We start from the raw sequence: 22439 nt of genomic DNA on the forward strand, positions 1-22439 counted from the left end.
CTAATAGGGGGGTGGGGTGGGGTGGGGTGGGAAAACCCACAAAATAGAGATGCTATCTTACAAACTCAATGCAAAATGATGTCCTTCTGTAGTCAAGCGAAAAATCAAATCAACTTGAAATATAGTTACAGGAGAAATATTTGTTGAAAAATTGAAAGTGGTAACTAAAGAAGTTAATAAAATACAGTAAGCAATAAAAAAGACTAACATCCAAATTTCTCCTGAGTCACAACTTTAATCACTATGAATAGAGGTGTTTAATCATTTTGTTGTTAAGATTTCCCATAGAAGAAAACACTTTTATTGAGGTGCCACACAGATGAGCTAGCCTTCATAAAATGATCAAGTACCAGAAACCATCAGGCTGGGATTATAGCCTTCAGGTTTGTAATACTCAGACTTGGTAAGAATTATACTTTGCCTTCTCAAACAGGCCCAAGAGGAGGAAGCTCACTTTTGCATTGTGCATCAAAGTGATGTACCAACAATTTCAACTACTGAGTCCAACAACCATCACCACCCTTATACCTATAACATGTCAGCCCAAAGCTGTTTACAAACAATCCAGTATGCTGGCACATACCGTACACTTCACCCACCACTCAAATATAGTAACATTTGGGGTGGCGTGCAGCAGGTATTAGTAGTACGTACCAACACTACACTTAGAGATGAGAATAAAAATTTCATGAACCATTAAAAAGTTACAGCTCAGTGGTGTAAAGGGAAAGGGTAGCTCACCTTAGCAGAACTTTCTGAATGTTTTATGGGAGTGAACAGAGCAAGGACAGCATAATACTGATTCCCCATGGAAAAGTACCGGGAAGGGGGAAAAAAATACTTTCTGCACTCTCCCAAATTCCTGTCCCTCAAATATCAAGACAGACCATTTCAATCAGAGATCTACATCCCAGCTGCATTTTAAAATATAGTCAGTAAATAAGAATGACATTTTAATGTCTGTATTAAAAAGGGGAGAAGGCAACAGGTTAGTAGAGCCCAGAGTGGATACAAAATTTGTATCTGCATCCAATTGGTAAAAGTGATCCACTGATATCCGTGGATATAAAGTGGATAGCCATAGGGCTCCAGATACAAAATTCATATCTGCATTTGATCTGTGATCTGCAAAAATGGTCTGTGGATATCCGTACATTTCCAGGGATCTCCTAGTCAGAGGTTTGAAGGGATTGGCTATGTGTCTCTCATGTCCTTCACAGTTGCTCTTTTCACTATGATTGAAGTCCCACTTTAAATAAAACAACGGCCAGCACCAGACTTTTTTTGTGGGGGAAATCTACTGGAGGGGAGGAGGTTTGGGAAGAAAGCAGCAGGTGAACACCAGTGGGTGTCTTCAAAAAGATGTCTTGATGTAAGTGTCAGTCAATGGTGAAAGCAAAGAAGGAGCTATTCTTCCATTTCCCTCTAATCTAGAGATCATGTACCTCCTTCTTCCCTAAGGTTTCAGAGTAACAGCCGTGTTAGTTTGTATTCGCAAAAAGAAAAGGAGTACTTGTGGCACCTTAGAGACTAACCAATTTATTTGAGCATGAGCTTTCGTGAGCTACAGCTCACTTCATCGGATGCATACCGTGGAAACTGCAGAAGACACATACACACAGAGACCATGAAAGAACACCTCCTCCCACCCCCCTGTCCTGCTGGTAATAGCTTATCTAAAGTGATCATCAAGTTGGGCCATTTCCAGCACAAATCCAGGTTCTCTCACCCTCCGCCCACCCCCCCCCCACACACATACAAACTCACTCTCCCGCTGGCAACAGCCCATCCAAAGCGACCACCCTCCCCACAATGCGCACGACAATCAAGGTGGGCCACCTCCTGCACAAATCCAAGTTCTCTCAAACCTTTCCCCCCTCCAAAAACCACACACACAAACTCACTCTCCCGCTGGCAACAGCTCATCCAAAGTGACCACTCTCCCTACAATGTGCATGATAATCAAGGTGGGCCATTTCCAGCACAAATCCAGGTTCTCTCACCCCCCCACCCCCATACACACACAAACTCACTCTCCTGCTGGTAATAGCTTATCTAAAGTGATCATCAAGTTGGGCCGTGATCACTTTAGATAAGCTATTACCAGCAGGAGAGTGAGTTTGTGTGTGTGGTTTTTGGAGGGGGTGAGGGAGTGAGAGAACCTGGATTTGTGCAGGAAATGGCCCACCTTGATTATCATACACATTGTGAAGAGAGTGGTCACTTTGGATGGGCTATTACCAGCAGGACAGTGAGTCTGTGTGTGGGGGGAGGAGGGTGAGAAAACCTGGATTTGTGCTGGAAATGGCCCAACTTGATGATCACTTTAGATAAGCTATTACCAGCAGGACAGTGGGGTGGGAAGAGGTATTGTTTCATGGTCTCTGTGTGTATATAATGTCTTCTGCAGTTTCCATGGTATGCATCCGATGAAGTGAGCTGTAGCTCACGAAAGCTCATGCTCAAATAAATTGGTTAGTCTTTAAGGTGCCACAAGTACTCCTTTTCTTCTTCTCTAATGTATTCTACACTCATGCCTGCAAATTGGGATGCTACTTTTCACGATGTTTCCCCTGTCAAAGTGAAAGGCACTTCATAATTAGTTATTTTTCTCCCGACTTCTGCCTACAGGACAGTCAAAGCTCTTGCCCAAATCTTCTCTATTCATTTTAAATTACAGTTTTTACACCACCTCTTTATACTAAAGATAAATTTTTTTTTTTAAAAAAAGGAACCCCTGGGATCAGAGAATCAGCAAGTTATCTTACTCTGCTGTTCCTTATCATATGGGAAAAAGCACTGCCGCATAGACACTTCTACTATTCCAAGTCTCCCCACAAAGAACATTATCTCCTCATGCCAGTTCCACAGCTGGCTCAGATACCAGTCATGGCTCTGACCCAAGCACTCCATGTCGCCAACTATTTTAATTTCCATAGGGAGTCATGCACCTCACACATCCCTCTGTCACCAGCCGAAATTCACATCAGACTTATCAGACAGCTGAAATTCCCAGGCAGACTCCTGCAGGGCACTAGTTCTGTTTTTTCTTAAACTGGAGCAGCAATAGAAGCTAGACAGGGTGGATAAAAATCAATGATTTATTTAAAAAATAAAAAAGATTTTATTTAAAATTGGATTTTTTTTGATAAAATGCTTTTTGAGGGGGAAAAAAATCTAAAGATAGTTTTAATTCAGATATCTTTGAGCTAGAATGTATCTTATGGAATAGGGATTATAAATGCTAATTCTACAGTATGAGAATATATTCATGTAATGTTTAAGAAAAGTTTTGTAAATGAGTTCTAATAGTTCATGGATTAGGGACCCAATCTTATAGGTTTCCAGGGGCTTCTGTATAGATTTAGTTTAATCTTTCTATCTACCCACTGGGACTCGGTGCTCAGTCTAGAACAGTGGTTCTTAACCTTTACAGCAGCCTGCACCCCTTTGGTTCTCAAAATATGTTCTTGCACTTATCAAAAATCGTTGAAATAGGTCAGTTCTTTAAACGTAGATATGTTTGTATATTAAAGTAATCATTAAATGTATACTGTTAATAAATACATAGGTTGGATTAAACAAAGTAGCTGTACTTACGGCAAGTTGTGCTTAAACTGTGTTTTTGATGTTTTATCTTTTAAAAAAAAATCTGGCATGTCTCGCACTCCCCAGAAAGGGCATCTTGCACCCCCAGGGGATGTGTGCATCTCAGGTTAAGAACCACTGGTCTAGAAGATACCATCAAAGATGCTTAGTTTTGCAGTTCTCAAACCATAGATTTGTTTCTTCAGGGATAACATGCTTGTTAATAGTAAAAATGTTTTTCAATAGAATAAATAAATATACAGACGTAAGAAACAACAGACCTCAACCTTATTGTCACTCTACAATTTTGTGTACACAGAGTCAATCCCTTACCTCTCTTTAAAAGTGCAAAGTTTAAAAAAGGTCATTGAATAGAAGATTGTTGGGGGCGGAACAGATCTGGACAAGGAGAAATCTGGAGATAAACGTGAGAAGGGAGGGACAGGCAGTAGAAACAAAAGTGAAACTGCTAAAGCAGCATATTCCAGAAGTCTTGAGGTCTGAGTGTAGCCTTCATTGATTTGAGATCTACCATACCTTTCTCACTAGAAGGGAAAACCTATAATGGCAGCAGGTCATAAAAAAGACCCAGTTTGGGAATATTTTAATGAAGTTTCTCTATCTCTGTGGGTAAGACAGGCATGCATGCAAAATGCAAAGAGCGCAACAAAGAAATGCAAGGCTGGTTGCCCAAATGAAACATCATGAGAAGTGTTCCTCCTCAGGAGGAAGCTGCGTTCAAGATGATGAAAGGAACATGTCTGAACATGCAGGATCTTCGGGTTGGTAAACTTTTTTATTTCATACTTCTTTCTTAAGGACTGTCTGTCTGTCTTCCTTCTGGACTATTCTTGAATTCTCATGTCTGAGCAAAAAGTATAGTTGTTACTCTATGGTAAAATCATTTCAGATGCAGTTGTGATAAAAAATAATTAGCTGAAATAGGCAGATCTTCCTTTTAGAATTTCACCTTTAAAGTGACAGGTTTCAGAGTAGCAGCCGTGTTAGTCTGTATCCGCAAAAAGAAAAGGAGTACTTGTGGCACCTTAGAGACTAACAAATTTATTTGAGCATAAGCTTTCGTGAGCTACAGCAAAGTGAGCTGTAGCTCACGAAAGCTTATGCTCAAATACATTTGTTAGTCTCTAAGGTGCCACAAGTACTCTTTTTTTTAACCTTTAAAGTGGTATCAGTGTCAGTGAATGCAATGAATAATATTAAATTAGCAGTATGGCAATAATAATTGAACAACTGCATTAACTTATTTAGGAGAATCTATTCTCAACATACAGGAGTCTGAAGACTATCCACCTTCAAGATCACCATCATTTTCTATAGTTTCAGAGTTATCTGCCAATGATAGTGTTTCAGTCACATCATGTATGTCACATAGCCACAGTACATCACCTGTAGCAAAAAACAAAAAACCCTCCATCATCCAGAAACAACCACAGATATGTGATAAGAACCAGCAGATTATGAAAAGAGATGATTGATGAAAAATTGCCTCGTTTGTTTATGCAACAAACTCTCCTTTCTGTATGATTGAGAACCCACACTTCATTAGCATGGTTCAGTCATTAAGACCAGAATACAGTCCACCCAACAGAGCAGATGTCGCAGGCAAATTGCTGGATAAAGTGTATGAAAGAGAAATTGAGCCATGTGCAAAAGGTCTAGAGGGTAAAATTGTTAACCTGAGTCTTGATGGGTGGGAGCAATGTCCACAATGATCGTTATGTGCTTTTGTGACAACAGAAGAAGGGAATGTCTTCCTTACAGAAACAATTGATACATCAGGAAATGCATATAGCAGAATACTTACAAGAAGTAGCAGTAAAAGCTAACACAAACTGTGAAAAAAAATTCAAATGTCTAGTACGCAGCTTGGTCACAGACAATGCTGCAAATGTATCCAAGGTTAGAAGAAACTATTTAGAAGAGAGTCCCAAGCTAACATACAGTTGCAGTGCTCATTTGATGTACCTCCTAGCCAAAGACTTCAGTGTTCCAGAAATAAAGGCTAATGTTGAGATTGCAAAATACTTCCATTTTGCAGCAGCTGCTCTGAAAAAAAAGTGGGAGAAACCAAGCTAACTCTCCCACAAGACGTGCGATGGAACTCAGTAGTGGACTGTTTTGAGCACTATATCAAGAACTGGCCTAACCTGATGACCATTTGAGAACAAAATTGTGAAAAAAAAAATAGATGGCACTGTCACAGCCAAAGTTCTCAACACTGGGCTTAAGAGAAATGTTGAACACATGCCGAGTACCCTGAAACCTATTTCTGCAGCCTTGAACAAAATGCAGGGAAATAGCTGTTTTATTGCTGACGCTGTTGAAATTTTGACATTACTGAGTGAGATCTTAAAAAGAGAAATATGCCATGACAGTGATAAATTACAAGCATTAGAAAAACGAATGGGACAAGCACTATCTCCAGATCATTTTCTTGCAAATATTCTCAATACTCACTACCAGGGTCAAACCTTAACTGCTGAAGAAGAGGAATTGGCTATGACATGGACATCCAGCAATCATCCCTCCATAAATGCCAACTATAATAAACTTCAAAGCTAAGGGTGAACCATTCAAGAAATATATGTTTGCTGATGTTTTAAAGAAAGTCACACCAGTGACCTGGTGGAAGTCACTTAAGCACTTGGATTCAGAGACTGTTGAAGTGATAATCTCACTTAACAGCAGTAGCTTCTTCTGCCAGTGTAGAAAGAATATTTTCTTCCTTTGGACTAATTCAATCTAAATTGAGAAATCATTTGGGACCTGAGAAAGCAGGAAAGCTTGTTTTTCTTTTCCAGATTATGAACAAACAGGAAAATGAAGGTGAAGACGACTGCGTTAGCTGCAGAAGCCAATATTTTAAGTTTCTCATGTTGACCTGGCTGACAGTCTATTTAATTTTTGTTTTGTTTTTTAAAAATTCATTTCTCTATTTTAGTTAAACAATTTTAACAAAAAAAACCCTGATTTTAAAGAACTTGAACGTTTAACTAAATTCAAAAATTCATATGCTTGTTTTGTTAAACCATTATGTTTGCTGTTGAAGAAAAAAATCTGGAATACATAACGTTGTTTTAGTTAAATAAAACAATTTAAACGTGTCTGGTGATGTTCTTCTCCTAATACAGCATGGCAAGAAAATCCTCCAAATATTAACGATTAACCTGTTGAATTGGAGATAGTTCACCTCCCAAAGACTTCATAAATACCTGCTTCAATTACCTTTTGTGTATGAAATAACCAAACTGTCATTCATTTTCTGATATAGCTGTAAAACTAATCTGAAAAGTTTTTAAAGTGATTTATTTTGAAAACGTATAGCGTATACCTTCTAAAAATGAAACCTACATCTCCCTCCGAGTTGTGAAGAATATGTATTAAGGTTATAACCACCAACAAGAATGCACTTTTATGTAGAAATTCATGATTAAGTCTTCCTGACTAGTGATTTAAATCACTAATTTGATTTAAATCAAATCCACCCTGAAGCTAGCATAATGTATCTTCTACTGAAGCAGAAAATAATTTAAACATACTCCAAACTAATGTATAAAGTAAGCTTATTTGTGATCTCCTGCTATGAAAGTTAAAAGGGATATGTCTTACTCCAAATACCTCTAAAATTCCATATATTCAAAGAGCCAACTTCCAAAACCAAAAATCAAACAAATCATGATACACACAGATCTTGTACTCAAAATGCACTGAAGCGCATGAGTGAAATCTAAAAGAGGGGAAAAGGCTAAAAAAATGCCACAGATTTTTCCCTGTTGGGGGGGGAACTGTGCCCCTTTTATCTTGTAATCCTCCACACAAAGTGTGGCTAATGTTATATTTTAGAACACCTGTAGCAGTTCTGTTAATCAGATAAAACATTTGCTGTTTCAATTTCTGAAGAGAAGATTTCTCATGTGAGGACTGATGGTACTATTTTCATTGCACAACAGGTGAAGAAATATTGTATTTTATCATACATTTATACATTGTCTCTGGGAGGTATCTATTACTCCTGGGGGAACTCTGCATCCCCAAAAAATATTCTGCAAAATTCTGCATATTTTATTTGTTAAAATAACACTATTTTCATTGCACAACAGGTGAAGAAATATTGTATTTTATCATACATTTATACATTGTCTCTGGGAGGTATCTATTACTCCTGGGGGAACTCTGCATCCCCAAAAAATATTCTGCAAAATTCTGCATATTTTATTTGTTAAAATAACACTATCACATCACACCAGTTTCAATTATTTTGGTAAATTTATTTCAAAATACCTGTCAGCAACTATATCTGTAACACAAGCGACAAAAAGAATTCCCCCAGAAGTAGAGAATTAAAGAAACCTCTATGACAGAGTTCCTGTTTCTCTGACCACCCCCACAGAGGCCAGCCACTCCCACTCCACCCCCCCCCCCCCGGCCCAGACACTCACTCCCATACCCCCCCAGAGTCCAGCTGCTGGGCGACCCTTCCCCTCTAATACCAGACACTCACACCCCCTACCCCTCTAGAGCCCAGGGATCCAGAGGGAGAAACAGCCTGATGCGGGGTCCAAGATTGAATGGCGTTTCCTGCATGCCACCTCCTTTCAGGGCATGCCAGGAACTGCAGCTGCCAGGACCCTCCATCTCCTCCTCCTCGCAGCAGCTTCTATTTCTGAGCCGGGGAACTGGGCTCTGCAGGATCCAGTGGCTCCTAGTGGCAGCCAGCAGCTCTGCAGTGAGAATTCTGCATTGTGCAGAATTCTCTGCAGAGAAATCTACATACCAGAGTTTCTTGCAATTTGTGTGGATTATTACAGCCTGCAGAACATTTGCTGAAGGTCTGTGGAAAGCTGGCTGCTCAAAGGCTACAAGCTCCTCTTCTTTTTCCAGCCGGTAAATTTTAATTTCAATGCACTAGAGACTTAGGTATAATTACTTTGCTATGGCAGCAATTGTTCTTCTTACCAAAAAGACTGCAGTTGCGAATGACAGGAGATGTTGCCCAAGCAAATGTGAATAAAAGGGTTTCCATTGCCACAGGACAATTTGTATTTAAAATGTTGTCCGCACTATGAACAAGTTTGAGACTCTCAACACATGTGCACACACAATACTGCTGCAAATGTGAACATCAACACTTCACAGCCTTTTGCCCCATGATCTGGGCTGCCCATAAAGTATCCCATGTAATAAAACAGACTTTTTACAGAGAGTAAAATCAATGGCCTCTTTCCATTCAGAAAGTGTTGTCAAATCCAGATTTCAGAGTAGCAGCCGTGTTAGTCTGTATTTGCAAAAAGAAAAGGAGTACTTGTGGCACCTGAGAGGCTAACAAATTTATCTGTGCATAAGCTTCCGTGAGCTACATCTCACTTCATTGGATGCATTAAGTGGAAAATACAGTGAGGAGATTTATATACACAGAGAACATGAAACAATAGGTGTTACCATACACACTGTAACGAGAGTTATCACTTAAGGTGAGCTATTACCAGCAGGAGAGCAGGGGGACGGGGTGGGGGACTTTTTGTAGTGATAATCAAGGTGGGCCATTTCCAGCAGTTGACAAGAACGTCTGAGGAACGGTGGGGGGTGGGGGAAATAAACATGGGGAAATAGTTTTACTTTGTGTAACAACCCATCCACTCCCAGTCTCTATTCAAGCCTAGAGTTAAATAGTATCCAGTTTGCAAATTAATTGCACTTCAGCAGTCTCTCGCTGGAGTCTGTTTTTGAAGATTTTTGTTGAAGAATTGCAACTTTTAGGTCTGTGATCGAGTGACCAGAGAGATGGAAGTGTTCTCCAACTGGTTTTTGAATATTATAATTCTTGACGTCTGATTTGTGTCCATTTATTCTTTTATGTAGAGACTGTCCAGTTTGACTAATGTACATGGCAGAGGGGCATTGTTGGCACATGAGGGCATATACCACTTTGGTAGATGTGCAGGTGAACGAGCCTCTGACAGTGTGGCTGATGCGATTAGGCCCTATGATGGTGTCCCCGAATAGATATGTGGACACAGTTGGCAACACGCTTTGTTGCAAGGATAGGTTCCTGGTTAGTGGTTCTGTTGTGTGGTTGCTGGTGAGTATTTGCTTCAGGTTGGGGGGCTGTCCGTAAGCAAGGACTGGCCTGTCTCCCAAGGTCTGTGAGAGTGATGGGTCGTCCTTCAGGATAGGTTGTAGATCCTTGATGATGCGTTGGAGAGGTTTTAGTTGGGGGCTGAAGGTGATGGCTAGTGGCGTTCTGTTATTTTCTTTGTTGGGCCTGTCCTGTAGTAGGTGACTTCTGGGTACTCTTCTGGTTCTGTCAATTTAGCCGTGTGGACTGGAAATCTATCAGCTTCATGAAAAAACTCGTACAGATACAGACATCGTCTTCCTTTCCAAATGCAAACAGATGGACATCATACCAAAAGGACTGATGGTAAAAAGTCCATTACAATCTACATACCACACAGACTATGCCGACAGCTTGTGCCACACGCTGTCAAAGAAACTGCGGAACCACCTGATCAACATCCTCTACAGCAAACAGAGAAAGATTACGAATGAGCTCTCAAAACTGGATATTCCCATAAAAAACCAACCTTCCACACAAACTTCCTCGTGGCTGGAGTTTACCAAAACTAGACAAGCCATTTACAACACACACTTTGCTTCCCTACAAAAGAAAAAGGACACTAAACTATCTAAACTACTACATGCCACAAGGGGCCACAACAGTGGTTCCCTTAACCCACCCAGCAATATTGTTAATCTATCCAACTATACTCTTAGCCCAGCAGAAGAATCTGTCGTATCTTGGGGCCTCTCCTTCTGCCCCTCCCCCCCCACGAACGTGATTCAGTTCTGTGGTGACCTAGAATCCTATTTTCGACGTCTCCGACTCAAGGAATATTTCCAACACACCTCTGAACAACATACTAATCCACAGAGACCTTCCTACCAACACTACAAAAAGAAGGATTCTGGGTGGACTCCTCCTGAAGGTCGAAACAACAAACTGGACTTCTACATAGAGTGCTTCCACTGACGTGCATGGGCTGAAATTACGGAAAAGCAGCATCACTTGCCCCATAACCTCAGCCATGCAGAACACAATGCCATCCACAGCCTCAGAAACAGCTCTGACGTCATAATCAAAAAGGCTCACAAAGGAGGTGCTGTCGTCATTATGAATTGGTCGGAATATGAACAAGAGGCTGCTAGGCAGCTCTCCAACACCACTTTCTACAAGCCATTACCCTCTGATCCCACTGAGGGTTACCAAAAGAAACTACAGCATTTGCTCAAGAAACTCCCTGGAAAAGCACAAGAACAAATCCGCACAGACACACCCCTGGAACTCCGACCTAGGGTATTCTGTCTGCTACCTAAGATCCATAAACCTGGAAATCCTGGAAGCCCCATCATCTCCAGCATTGGCACCCTGACAGCAGGATTGTCTGGCTATGTAGACTTCCTCCTCAGGCCCTACGCTACCAGCACTCCCAGCTACCTTCGAGACACCACTGACTTCCTCAGGAAACTACAATCCATCGGTGATCTTCCTGAAAACACCATCCTGGCCACTATGGATGTAGAAGCCCTCTACACCAACATTCCACACAAAGATGGACTACAAGCTGTCAGGAACAGTATCCCTGATAACGTCACGGCAAACCTGGTGGCTGAACTTTGTGACTTTGTCCTCACTCATAACTATTTCACATTTGGGGACAATGTATACCTTCAAATCAGCGGTACTGCTATGGGTTCCCGCATGGCCCTACAGTATGCCAACATTTTTATGGCTGACTTAGAACAACGCTTCCTCAGCTCTCGTCCCCTAATGCCCCTACTCTACTTGTGTTACATTGATGACATCTTCATCATCTGGACCCATGGAAAAGAAGCCCTTGAGGAATTCCACCATGATTTCAACTATTTCCATCCCACCATCAACCTCAGCCTGGACCAGTCCACACAAGAGATCCACTTCCTGGACTGTACGGTGCTAATAAGCAATGGTCACATAAACACCACCCTATACCAGAAACCTGCTGACCACTATACTTACCTATATGCCTGCAGCTTTCATCCAGACCACACCACACGATCCATTGTCTACAGCCAAGCTCTACGATACAACCGCATTTGCTCCAACCCCTCAGACAGAGACAAACACCTACAAGATCTCTATCAAGCATTCTTACAACTACAATACCCACCTGCTGAAATGAAGAAACAAATTGTCAGAGCCAGAAGAGTACCCAGAAGTCACCTACTACAGGACAGGCCCAACAAAGAAAATAACAGAACGCCACTAGCCATCACCTTCAGCCCCCAACTAAAACCTCTCCAACGCATCATCAAGGATCTACAACCTATCCTGAAGGACGACCCAACACTCTCACAGACCTTGGGAGACAGGCCAGTCCTTGCTTACGGACAGCCCCCCAACCTAAAGCAAATACTCACCAGCAACCACACAACAGAACCACTAACCCAGGAACCTATCCTTGCAACAAAGCCCGTTGCCAACTGTGTCCACATATCTATTTTTTCAACAAAAACACTTCAGAAACAGACTCCAACGAGAGACTGCTGAATTGGAATTAATTTGCAAACTGGATACAATTAACTTAGGCTTGAATAGGGACTGGGAGTGGATGGGTCATTACACAAAGTAAAACTATTTCCCCATGTTTATTTCCCGCCCCCCCCCACCGTTCCTCAGACGTTCTTGTCAACTGCTGGAAATGGCCCACCTTGATTATCACTACAAGAAGTCCACCCCCCTGCTGGTAATAGCTCCCCTTAAGTGATCACTCTTTTATTACAGTGTGTATGGTAACACCCATTGTTTCATGTTCTCTATGTATATAAATCTCCGCACTGTATTTTCCACTGAATGTACCTGATGAAATGAGCTGTAGCTCACGAAAGCTTATGCTCAAATAAATTTGTTAGCCTCTCAGGTGCCACAAGTACTCCTTTTCTTTTTGTTAAATCCAGAGAACATACTCCAGGAACATGGTGTTGAAACATTCTTCAAAGCTCATATCTAGTGCCATTTGTGTTTTAAGTACAGGAGAACATGCCAAGTTATCTTCCTACCGCCCTCAATAGCCTTTGAATTGTAATCAACACATGCCTGTTTGAGTGAAAAGGCTCCTCACAATGGTATCTCAAACCCTTTTCATGCGTCAGTACATTTTTAAAAGGATGTACTAGGTACAGACTAAAGTCCTATTGTTCATTAGGAGGATTGTTGTACGTGTCTTTCATGCACTGCCTTTGTAAAATACCCCCTTGGGCCTCTTTTGAAATGCCAAGAACATATTTCTTTGATTTAAAAAGCCAACCCAAGACTGGACAAGAGATGAGGTTCTGCCAGTCAGCTCAGGTGTACGTGCATACAGAACTTGGAGAGGAGAAGTGAGATGTGCTCTCTCAAAAGAGAGTCAATTTCTGTGATTCAAGTACTTAAGACAGGCAACTGGAAGCACCTCAGAAATTCAACTCCAAATTCATTAATGCAAAAGAAACATACCTGATACACGAGTCATCCTGGTGGAAAAATAGCACTGTTCCAAGTCCTCAAAATGAGCTGTAAGCCTCTTCCGCCTTGATGCCAACGTGCTGTTATACCATGGCTGTTTTTTAGTCTGAGTGGAGAACAAGAAATACTTATTTACCAAAGAGGCCGAGGCCTGGCTTTACCTGTTTTGGTACATTTTACCAAATTGTATAGAGACATGCCCTTTTATTTTTAAGAGGTTATGAAACTGGAAAAAAGACCAAAGGCCTTTTTTCTACATTTATCTGCCTCTCGTCACATCTGGTTATTTTACTGACAAGAAAGTCAGTCACATACCTGTAATTCTTGTTTTCTGAAGGTAGTAATTATAATTGGATAATCACTTCATCGCATGCTCACGAAAGCTTATGCTCAAATAAATGTGTTAGTCTCTAAGGTGCCACAAAGTACTCCTTTTCTTTTTGCGAATACAGACTAACACGGCTGCTACTCTGAAATCTGCTATATGAGTTGCATTCTCTTTACTTGATCTTATAAAAGATAAGCTTACATACAAAAACTTCACCCCAGTATATCAGGGCACATAAAAAAGAACCAATATAGAAACTCAAACATACATGGGCAGGGACAGTCTTTTTGTTCTGTTTGTACAAGGACTAGCACAACGGGGTCCTGGTCCATGACAGTGGCTCTTAGGCACTACAACAAGCCCTACTGGGTCATTAGCAGCAGCACCGGTGGTGCACAAAAAGGTTTATCACGTGACAATGCACAAGCCAAGTACGAAATCCTGGCTCCACTGAAGTCAATGGGAGCACGGCCACAAAGGTGCCAGGATTTCAGCCTAAGAAGTTAACACATTCAACATGCTTCTTGCTTTCATAATTAGCAATTTACTCTCAGTTCAGAAACAACAATAAGTCACTCTCACATTACAACCAGCAAGAAGCCAACAAGGATGTAATTAAATTGAAATTAAAGGAATACACCTTATGAAGAGAACACTGTATGAACAAGTAACCTGGAACAAAACAAGGCAATGAAAACGTCAAGAACTACCCATCATGTACATTCCCTGACTGTATATTGACTGGATGAACCTTAAGTTCACAACTTCCATTTCATGCTGATTGCACATATCTTGTAGGTACTCATTTTATACCGACAGCAATCCAGCTTTATGCCAAATGCACCTGACATTAAGCATCTCTGCTTCACTGCAGTTTTGACAATGAACTACACATGACAACTTTACAAATATTGAAGGGGACATGCTAATACCATCTTTATGTTAATTACATGAACCAGGTTGCAACTGCTTTAGCCTCAGCAAATTGTGCCTACCATACTGCAAATGACTCAGGTTCAAGATGACTGCAAACAGCAATGAGCAGTCACTTCATTTCAACTTGACAACTGCCTGGAACAGGATGAGTAATATAACCTAAACCTGAATCTTCTAGGTGGTTCCAGTCTGTACTAAGATGAAATCAATCACATGCTAAGTAGTTAATATGATTAGCAAAGCTATTACTAGATCTTAAGAGCCAAATTCCACTCCAATAGATCTCAGACTGGCAAACTGAGTTGTACTGGGAATCAGTCTGCATTAACCTGCCTTGATCAGCTAAATGCTCAACTGTGCCTACTTTAATGAAACACCAATCAAGCTTCTAGGCACAGGACCGGTGCAAGGAGGTTTCAAGCCCCAGATGAAAACTTCCACCTTGCCGGCCCCACTCCCACCGGCAGCTCCCCACCGTCCCGTCCCCTCCCCTCAGCCAGCCAGCCCCCCACCCCACCCCCCCCCACACCCCGCCCGGGGCAGCAGCTCCCCGCCGCCCCCTCCCCTCAGCACAGGCAGCCCCCGCAATGGCAGCTCCCCGCCCCAGCTCACCTCTGCTCTGCCTCCTCCCCGAGCATGCCGCCGCTTCTCCCACCTCTCAGGCACGCAAGTCTGGGAAGGAGAGAAGCAGAGCGGCGCGATGCTCAGGGGAGGAGGCAGAGCAGAAGTGAGCTGGGGCGGGGAGTGGTTCCCCTGTGCACCGCCCCCCTGCCCCAGCTTACCTCCTCTCCACTGCCGCCCCTCACCACTTGGTGCCCTAGGCGACCGCCTAGTTCGCCTAGTGGTTGCACCGGCCCTATCTAGGTGTAAGGGGACTGTTGCCCCCTTACTATCATTCAGTGGGGGTGTTTTAGTTGCTAGCTCCCAGTACTAAAAAGGGGGAAGGGTCGATGGGGAATCAGGACCCTGAGACTGACAGCCCCCAGGAACAATGGGGAGAGGCCAATGCTCCAGGTCAACCTGAATGACAGGGCGGGCAGGTTAATCAGGGAGTCAGGAGGCCAGGGAGGTCCCGTCCTCTGTGTGAGCTGGATTTGCCTGGGTCAGACAGAGCGGGGCCAAGCTAAGGAGAAAGCAGGGGCCCAAGCTGAGCTGGGGAGCAGAGCTGTGCCAGATCCAGAGGGACCAGAAAAGCAGCCCAGACAGAACAGACCCTGTCCTGGGAGCAGAGCTGCAGCCCCGAAGCCAGAGGCACAGCCCAGAGGGAGCAGACTTGCCCTGGGAGCAGAGCTGCAGCAACCAGAGCCAGAGGGGCCAGAAAAGCAGTCCACGAAGCAGGCCAGTGCTGGGAGCAGAGTCACAGAAGCAGCCTGCAGAGCAGAACTGTCCTGGGAACAGAGCTGTAGCAACCAGAACCAGAGGGGCCAAAGAAGCAGTCCAGGGAGCTGGAGGCAGAGCAGCAGCAGCACAGAGACAGAGTGGTGGAGCTGGGGCTGGAGCAGTCTGGAGCTGGGTGCGGTGAGCAGCTGGGGAGACTGAGGGGGACCCTGGCAGCAGGCCCAGCACAAGGAGACACCTCAGCCAAGAGACTCTGCAGGCCAGGCTTCGATCATAACCCCCCCGACAGGGCGGGGGCAACACTGGGAAGAAGGGTCCTACCACTTAGAGCCTGACAGCGTGTGGCCACCACCAGAGCCAGTGTCCAACCCACAGCATCCCTGCAGCACAGCCAGGGCCTGAGAAGAAGGCCTGGGACTTACAAGGAACAGACTGTAAACTGCCCGGACATTCCAGAGACACTGTTTGTGATGTTCCCTGCCACAGAGCGGGTTGATGTGTTTCCTTTAACTGTTCCCATTTTTCCTTATTCTTTTTAAAAGAAATTGTTGATTAAATAACTTGCATTTGCTTTAAATTGTATGTAATGGTCAGTGGGTCAGAGAAGTGCCTAGTGCAGAGAGAGTACCCCAGAGTGGGGACACCCTAGCCCCTGTCCTAGGTGACCACAGCAGGGTTGGGGGTCGAGCCCCCCAGGAATCCCAGGCCCAGCCTTGTTGGGGTTACGAGGACTCTGTCAGACAGGAGAGCGGAAGGGGAGTCCTCAAGGGCAGGGAGGCCACTGGGTAAAGGAAGTGGGAACGAGGACTCAGATCCTTTCGCTAGCCCACTTCACCGGGGTAGTGCAGAAGCCAGGAAAGTTCCCCACAATAGCGGGACTATTCCCCTGCTTACATAGGCAAGAAAGTCTGCTCCTTGACTACTCAATCAGTTGCCAAGTTACACTGGCAGAGGCAAGAGAGGGAGAGACAAGCAAGCAGCTGGCACAAGAGGGGAAAAAAGCAAAATCTTGCTTCTTCCTACCAAGGAAGAAAAGGTTTAGGGGGAATGCTCTGAGACCAAAGGGCCAAACACAACGAGGAGATGTTGAACGCAACTCTTACTGCTACGGGGAACTGTGCTGTACGGGAGCCATTAGGGGGAGAAGCAACCTGTGTTTTGGGACCACGGCTTAGAGCCTGTATTTCTCTTTACTTTGGGACCCGATTGAAGAACGCCAGCTAAACAGAGTTTGAGGTCGGACTGGCTAAAGCCCTGCTAGGGTTTGTTGGAGCCTTAGGGCAGTGGTTCTCAACCAGAGGTACATGCACCCCTGGGGGCACACAGAGGTCTTCCATGGGGTACATAAACTCATCTAGATATTTGCCTAGTTTTACAACAGGGTACATAAAAGACACTAGCAAAGTCAGTGTATGAATTTTTAATTTGCAAATAATGACTTGTTTATACTGCCCTATATACACTATACACTGAAATGCAAGTACAATATTTATATTCCAATTGTTTTATTTTATAATATGGTAAAAATGAGAAAGTAAGCAATTTTTCAGTAATAGTGTGCTGTGATACTTATGTCTGATTTTGTAAGCAAGTACGTTTTAAGTGAGGTGAAACTTGGGGTACTCAGGACAAAGACTCCTGAAAGGGATACAGGAGTTTGGAAAGGTTGATAACCACTGCCTTACAGGAAGACTTTTCTTCTCTATAATAAAGCCCATGCAGGTGTTTTGCACTTTATTAGACTGCTTACTAAGTTATGAAAACTAAGGAACCATTTAGGATCCTCTAGAATCACAGAATATCAGGATTGGAAGGGACCTCAGGAGGTCATCTAGTCCAATGCCCTGCTCAAAGCAGGACCAATCCCCAATTAAATCATCCCAGCCAGGGATTTGTCAAGCCTGACCTTAAAAACTTCTAAGGAAGGAGATTCCACCACCTCCCTAGGTAACGCATTCCAGTGTTTCACCACCCTCCTAGTGAAAAAGTTTTTCCTAATATCCAACCTAAACTTCCCCCACTGCAACTTCAGACCATTACTCCTCGATCTGTCATCAGCTACCACTGAGACCAGTCTAGATCCATCCTCTTTGGAGCCCCCTTTCAGGTAGTTGAAAGCAGCTATCAAATCCCCCCTCATTCTTCTCTTCCACAGACTAAGCTATCCCAGTTCCCTCAGCCTCTCCTCATAAGTCATGTGTTCCAGTCCCCTAATCATTTTTGTTGCCCTCCGCGGGACATTTTCCAATTTTTTCCACATCCTTCTTGTAGTGTGGGGCCCAAAACTGGGCACAGTACTCCAGATGAGGCCTCACCAATGTCGAATAGAGGGGAACGATCACGTCCCTCGATCTGCTGGCAATGCCCCTACGTATAAATCCCAAAATGCCATTGGCCTTCTTGGCAACAAGGGCACACTGCTGACTCATATCCAGCTTCTCGTCCACTGTCACCCCAGGTCCTTTTCTGCAGAACTGCTGCCGAGCCATTCGGTCCCTAGTCTGTAGCGGTGCATGGGATTCTTCCGTCCTAAGTGCAGGACTCTGCACGTGTCCTTGTTGAACCACATCAGATTTCTTTTGGCCCAATCCTCTAATTTGTCTAGGGCCCTCTGTATCCTATCCCTACCCTCCAGCGTATCTACCTCTCCTCCCAGTTTAATGTCATCTGCAAACTTGCTAAGGGTGCAATCCGCACCATCCTCCGGATCATTTATGAAGATATTGAACAAAACTGGCCCCAGGACGGACTCTTGGGGCACTCCACTTGATACAAGCTGCCAACTAGACATGGAGCCATTGATCACTACCCGTTGAGCCCGACAATCTAGCCAGGTTTCTATCCACCTTATAGTCCATTCATCCAGCTAACACTTCTTTAACTTGCTGGCAAGAATACTGTGGGAGACCGTGTCAAAAGCTTTGCTAAAGTCAAGGAACAACATGTCCACTGCTTTCCCCTCATCCATAGAGCCAGTAATCTGATCATAGAAGGCAATTAGATTAGTCAGGCATGACTTGCCCTTGGTGAATCCATGCTGACTGTTCCTGATCACTTTCCTCTCCTCTAAGTGCTTCAGAATTGATTCCTGGAGGACCTGCTCCATGATTTTTTCCAGGGAGATGAGATGAGGCTGACTGGCCTGTAGTTCCCAGGATCCTCCACCTTCCTTTTTTTTTTTTTTTTTTTTTTTTTTTTAAAAGATGGGCACTACATTAGTCTTTTTCCAGTCGTCCGGGACGTCCCCCAAATCGCCATGAGTTTTCAAAGATAATGGCCAATGGCTCTGCAATCACATCCGCCAACTCTTTTAGCATTCTCGGATGCAGCGCATCTGGCCCCATGGACTTGTGCTCGTCCAGCTTTTCTAAATAGTCCTGAACCACTTCTTTCTCCACAGAGGGCTGGTCACCTCCTCCCCATGCTGTGCTGCCCAGTGCAGTAGTCTGGGAGCTGACCTTGTTCGTGAAGACAGAGGCAAAAAAAGCATTGAGTACATTAGCTTTTTCCATATCCTCTCTCACTAGGTTGCCTCCCTCATTCAGTAAGGGGCCCACACTTTCCTTGACTTTCTTCTTGTTGCTAACATACCTGAAGAAACCCTTCTTGTTACTCTTAACATCTCTTGCTAGCTGCAACTCCAGGTGTGATTTGGCCTTCCTGATTTCACTCCTGCATCCCCGAGCAATATTTTTATACTCTTCCCTGGTCATTTGTCCAATCTTCCACTTCTTGTAAGCTTCTTTTTTGTGTTCAAGATCAGCAAGGATTTCACTGTTAAGCCAAGCTGGTCGCCTGCCATATTTACTATTCTTTCGACACATCGGGATGGTCTGTCCCTGTAACCTCAATAAGGATTCTTTAAAATACAGCCAGCTCTCCTGGACTCCTTTCCCCCTCATGTTATTCTCCCAGGGGATCCTGCCCATCAGTTCCTGCAGGGAGTCAAAGTCTGCTTTTCTGAAGTCCAGGGTCCGTATTCTGTTGCTCTCCTTTCTTCCCTGTGTCAGGATCCTGAACTCGACTATCTCATGGTCACTGCCTCCCAGGTTCCCATCCACTTTTGCTTCCCCTACTAATTCTTCCCGGTTTGTGAGCAGCAGGTCAAGAAGAGCTCTCCCCCTAGTTGGTTCCTCCAGCACTTGCATCAGGAAATTGTCCCCTACACTTTCCAAAAACGTCCTGGATTGTCTGTGCACCACTGTACTGCTCTCCCAGCAGATATCAGAGTGACTGAAGTCTCCCATGAGAACCAGGGCCTGCGATCTAGTAACTTCCGTTAGTTGCTGGAAGAAAGCCTCGTCCACCTCATCCCCCGGTCCAGTGGTCTATAGCAGACTCCCACCACAACATCACCCTTGTTGCTCACGCTTCTAAACTTAACTCAGAGACTCTCAGGTTTTTCTGCGGTTTCATACCGGAGCTCTGAGCAGTCATACTGCTCCCTTACATACAATGCAACTCCCCCACCTTTTCTGCCCTGCTTGTCCTTCCTGAACAGTTTATATCCATCCACGACAGTACTCCAGTCACGTGAGTTATCCCACCAAGTCTCTGTTACTCCAATCACATAATTCCTTGACTGTGTCAGGACTTCCAGTTCTCCCTGCTTGTTTCCCAGGCTTCTTGCATTTGTGTATAGGCACTTGAGATAACTCGCTGATCATCCCTCTTTCTCAGCATGAGGCAGGAGCCCTGCCCTCTCGCGTACTCCTGCTCGTGCCTCGTCCCAGTATCCCACTTCCCCACTTACCTCAGGGCTTTGGTCTCCTTCCCCCGGTGAACCTAATTTGAAGCCCTCCTCACTAGGTTAGCCAGCCTGCTTGCGAAGATGCTCTTCCCTCTCTTCGTTAGGTGGAGCCCGTCTCTGCCTAGCACACCTCCTTCTTGGAGCACCATCCCATGGACAAAGAATCCAAAGCCTTCTCTCCGATCTCTCTCTCTCCAGTAGATGAGGATAGTAGTTTGGAGCACCACTCTAGCAAAAATTGTCAGCACCTGGCCTCCCACAGGTCATCCAAAAGTAAGTACTATTAGAAATAACTGTCAGTCTAATGACTGCAGTCCCATGGTATCTCCAATCCACAGGAAATCTAGAAAAACACCACAATTATTTCAAATACCTGAAGTGTTGAAATGAGTTTTCATATGGAGCCTACTGTATCTAATAAGAGAGGTTAAAATACTTGAGATAACTATAAGAAGTTAGGGGGAAAAGCCAAATCTTAAAACATTAACCCTACTGGGGATAAACCTCAGTCAAAAGACCAACCCACAAGCTCATTTCTATGTAGAAAATGAAAATTGTTAGAGGCTACGATAGTTTATCCAAACCCTCAGGTCATAGGGTAGGCAACTCTCCAAAGATCCCAAATGCCTTTTTCTTGTAATCTAGCCTCCAAATATCAAATCTAGGCTGGAAATAATAAACTAGTTACCCTAGAAGAACATTTGTCAGCAGTGCAAGCCTACTTAAGGTGTGAAAAGAGCTGGATGGTTCATTCTGAACCAGTGTCTTGCTTCCAGTATTAGCTAATATAAAGACAGTTATCTTTTCTGTAACTGGTGTTCTTCGAGATGTGTTCCTCATGTCTATTCTACAATAGGCGTGCGTGCTCGCCACATGCACCAGTGCCGGAAGTTTTTCCCCTAGCAGTACCCCTAGGGGCAGAGAGCACCCAGCGACCTCTGGAATGGTGCCTCCATGGCGCAGTATAAGGGGAGCAGAGCGCTCCCCACACCCTCAGTTCCTTCTTGCCAGACAACTCCAACAGAGGGGAAGGAGGGCGGGATGTGGAATAGATGTGAGCAACGCATCTCAAAGAACACCAGTTACAGAAAAGGTAACTGTCTTTTCTTCGAGAGAGATTCCTTGTGTGTATTCCACAACAGGTGATTCCAAGCTATATCTGTTGGAGGTGGGTAGGAGTTCATAAATTCTCGGGACGGAGTACAGTCCTGCCAAACCCAGCATCATCCCTGGTTTGGGAGACAATTACGTAGTGCGAGGTGAACGTATGAACCAAAGATCACGTGGCAGCCCTACAAATGTCCTGGATGGGGACGTGGGCCAAGAAGGCAGCTGACAAGGCTTGCGCTCAAGTCGAGTATGCCTTCATGATCAGTGGCGGGGGGATACCCACCAGATCATAGCAGGTACAAATGCATGAAGTGATCTGGTTGGAGAGCCACTGAGTGGAGATCGACCGACCCCTCATGCGCTCAGCTGAGGCAATGAACAGTTGCAAGGGCTTTCTGAACGGCTTGGTCCGCTCAAGGTAGAAAACCAGAGCCCGTCACACATCAAGCACGTGGAGACTGTGCTCCTCGCTGGACGTGTGGGGCTTGAGGCAGAGAACAGGTAGAAAAATGTCCTGACCCATGTGATAGGCAGAGACCACCTTTGGGAGGAACCCAGGGTGTGGCGGAGCTGAACCTTGTCCTTATGGAAAACAGCGTATGGAGGCTTGGAGGTCAGGGCCCTGATTGCGACCAGGAAGGCCACCTTCCACGAGAGATGGGACCAGGAGCACGTGGCTAGCGGCTCAAACGAGGGTCAGTTGAGACAGGCCAACAGCAGGTTTAGGTCCCACTGTGGAATCGGGGGCCTAGCATACTGGAAGACACGGTCCAACCCCTTGAGGAACCAGCCAGTCATAGCATGCGAGAATACCGTGTGACCCTGCA

The 22439-nt window shown here is 44.4% G+C and overlaps 1 protein-coding gene across 4 annotated transcripts in view; it reads right to left on the reverse strand.

The window, feature by feature from the left end:
- The window catches only part of COP1 (COP1 E3 ubiquitin ligase), a 224126-nt gene that overhangs the window by 140143 nt on the left and 61544 nt on the right, over positions 1 to 22439 (reverse strand). For all 4 annotated transcript variants that reach the window (XM_077824025.1, XM_077824024.1, XM_077824023.1 and 1 more), the window contains exon 10: positions 13142 to 13256. In XM_077824025.1, coding sequence (XP_077680151.1) covers positions 13142 to 13256 — 115 coding nt within the window. The remainder of the gene's footprint in view (positions 1 to 13141; positions 13257 to 22439) is intronic.

This window comes from Eretmochelys imbricata, chromosome 8 (assembly GCF_965152235.1).
Source record: "Eretmochelys imbricata isolate rEreImb1 chromosome 8, rEreImb1.hap1, whole genome shotgun sequence".
Taxonomy (NCBI): domain Eukaryota; kingdom Metazoa; phylum Chordata; order Testudines; family Cheloniidae; genus Eretmochelys; species Eretmochelys imbricata.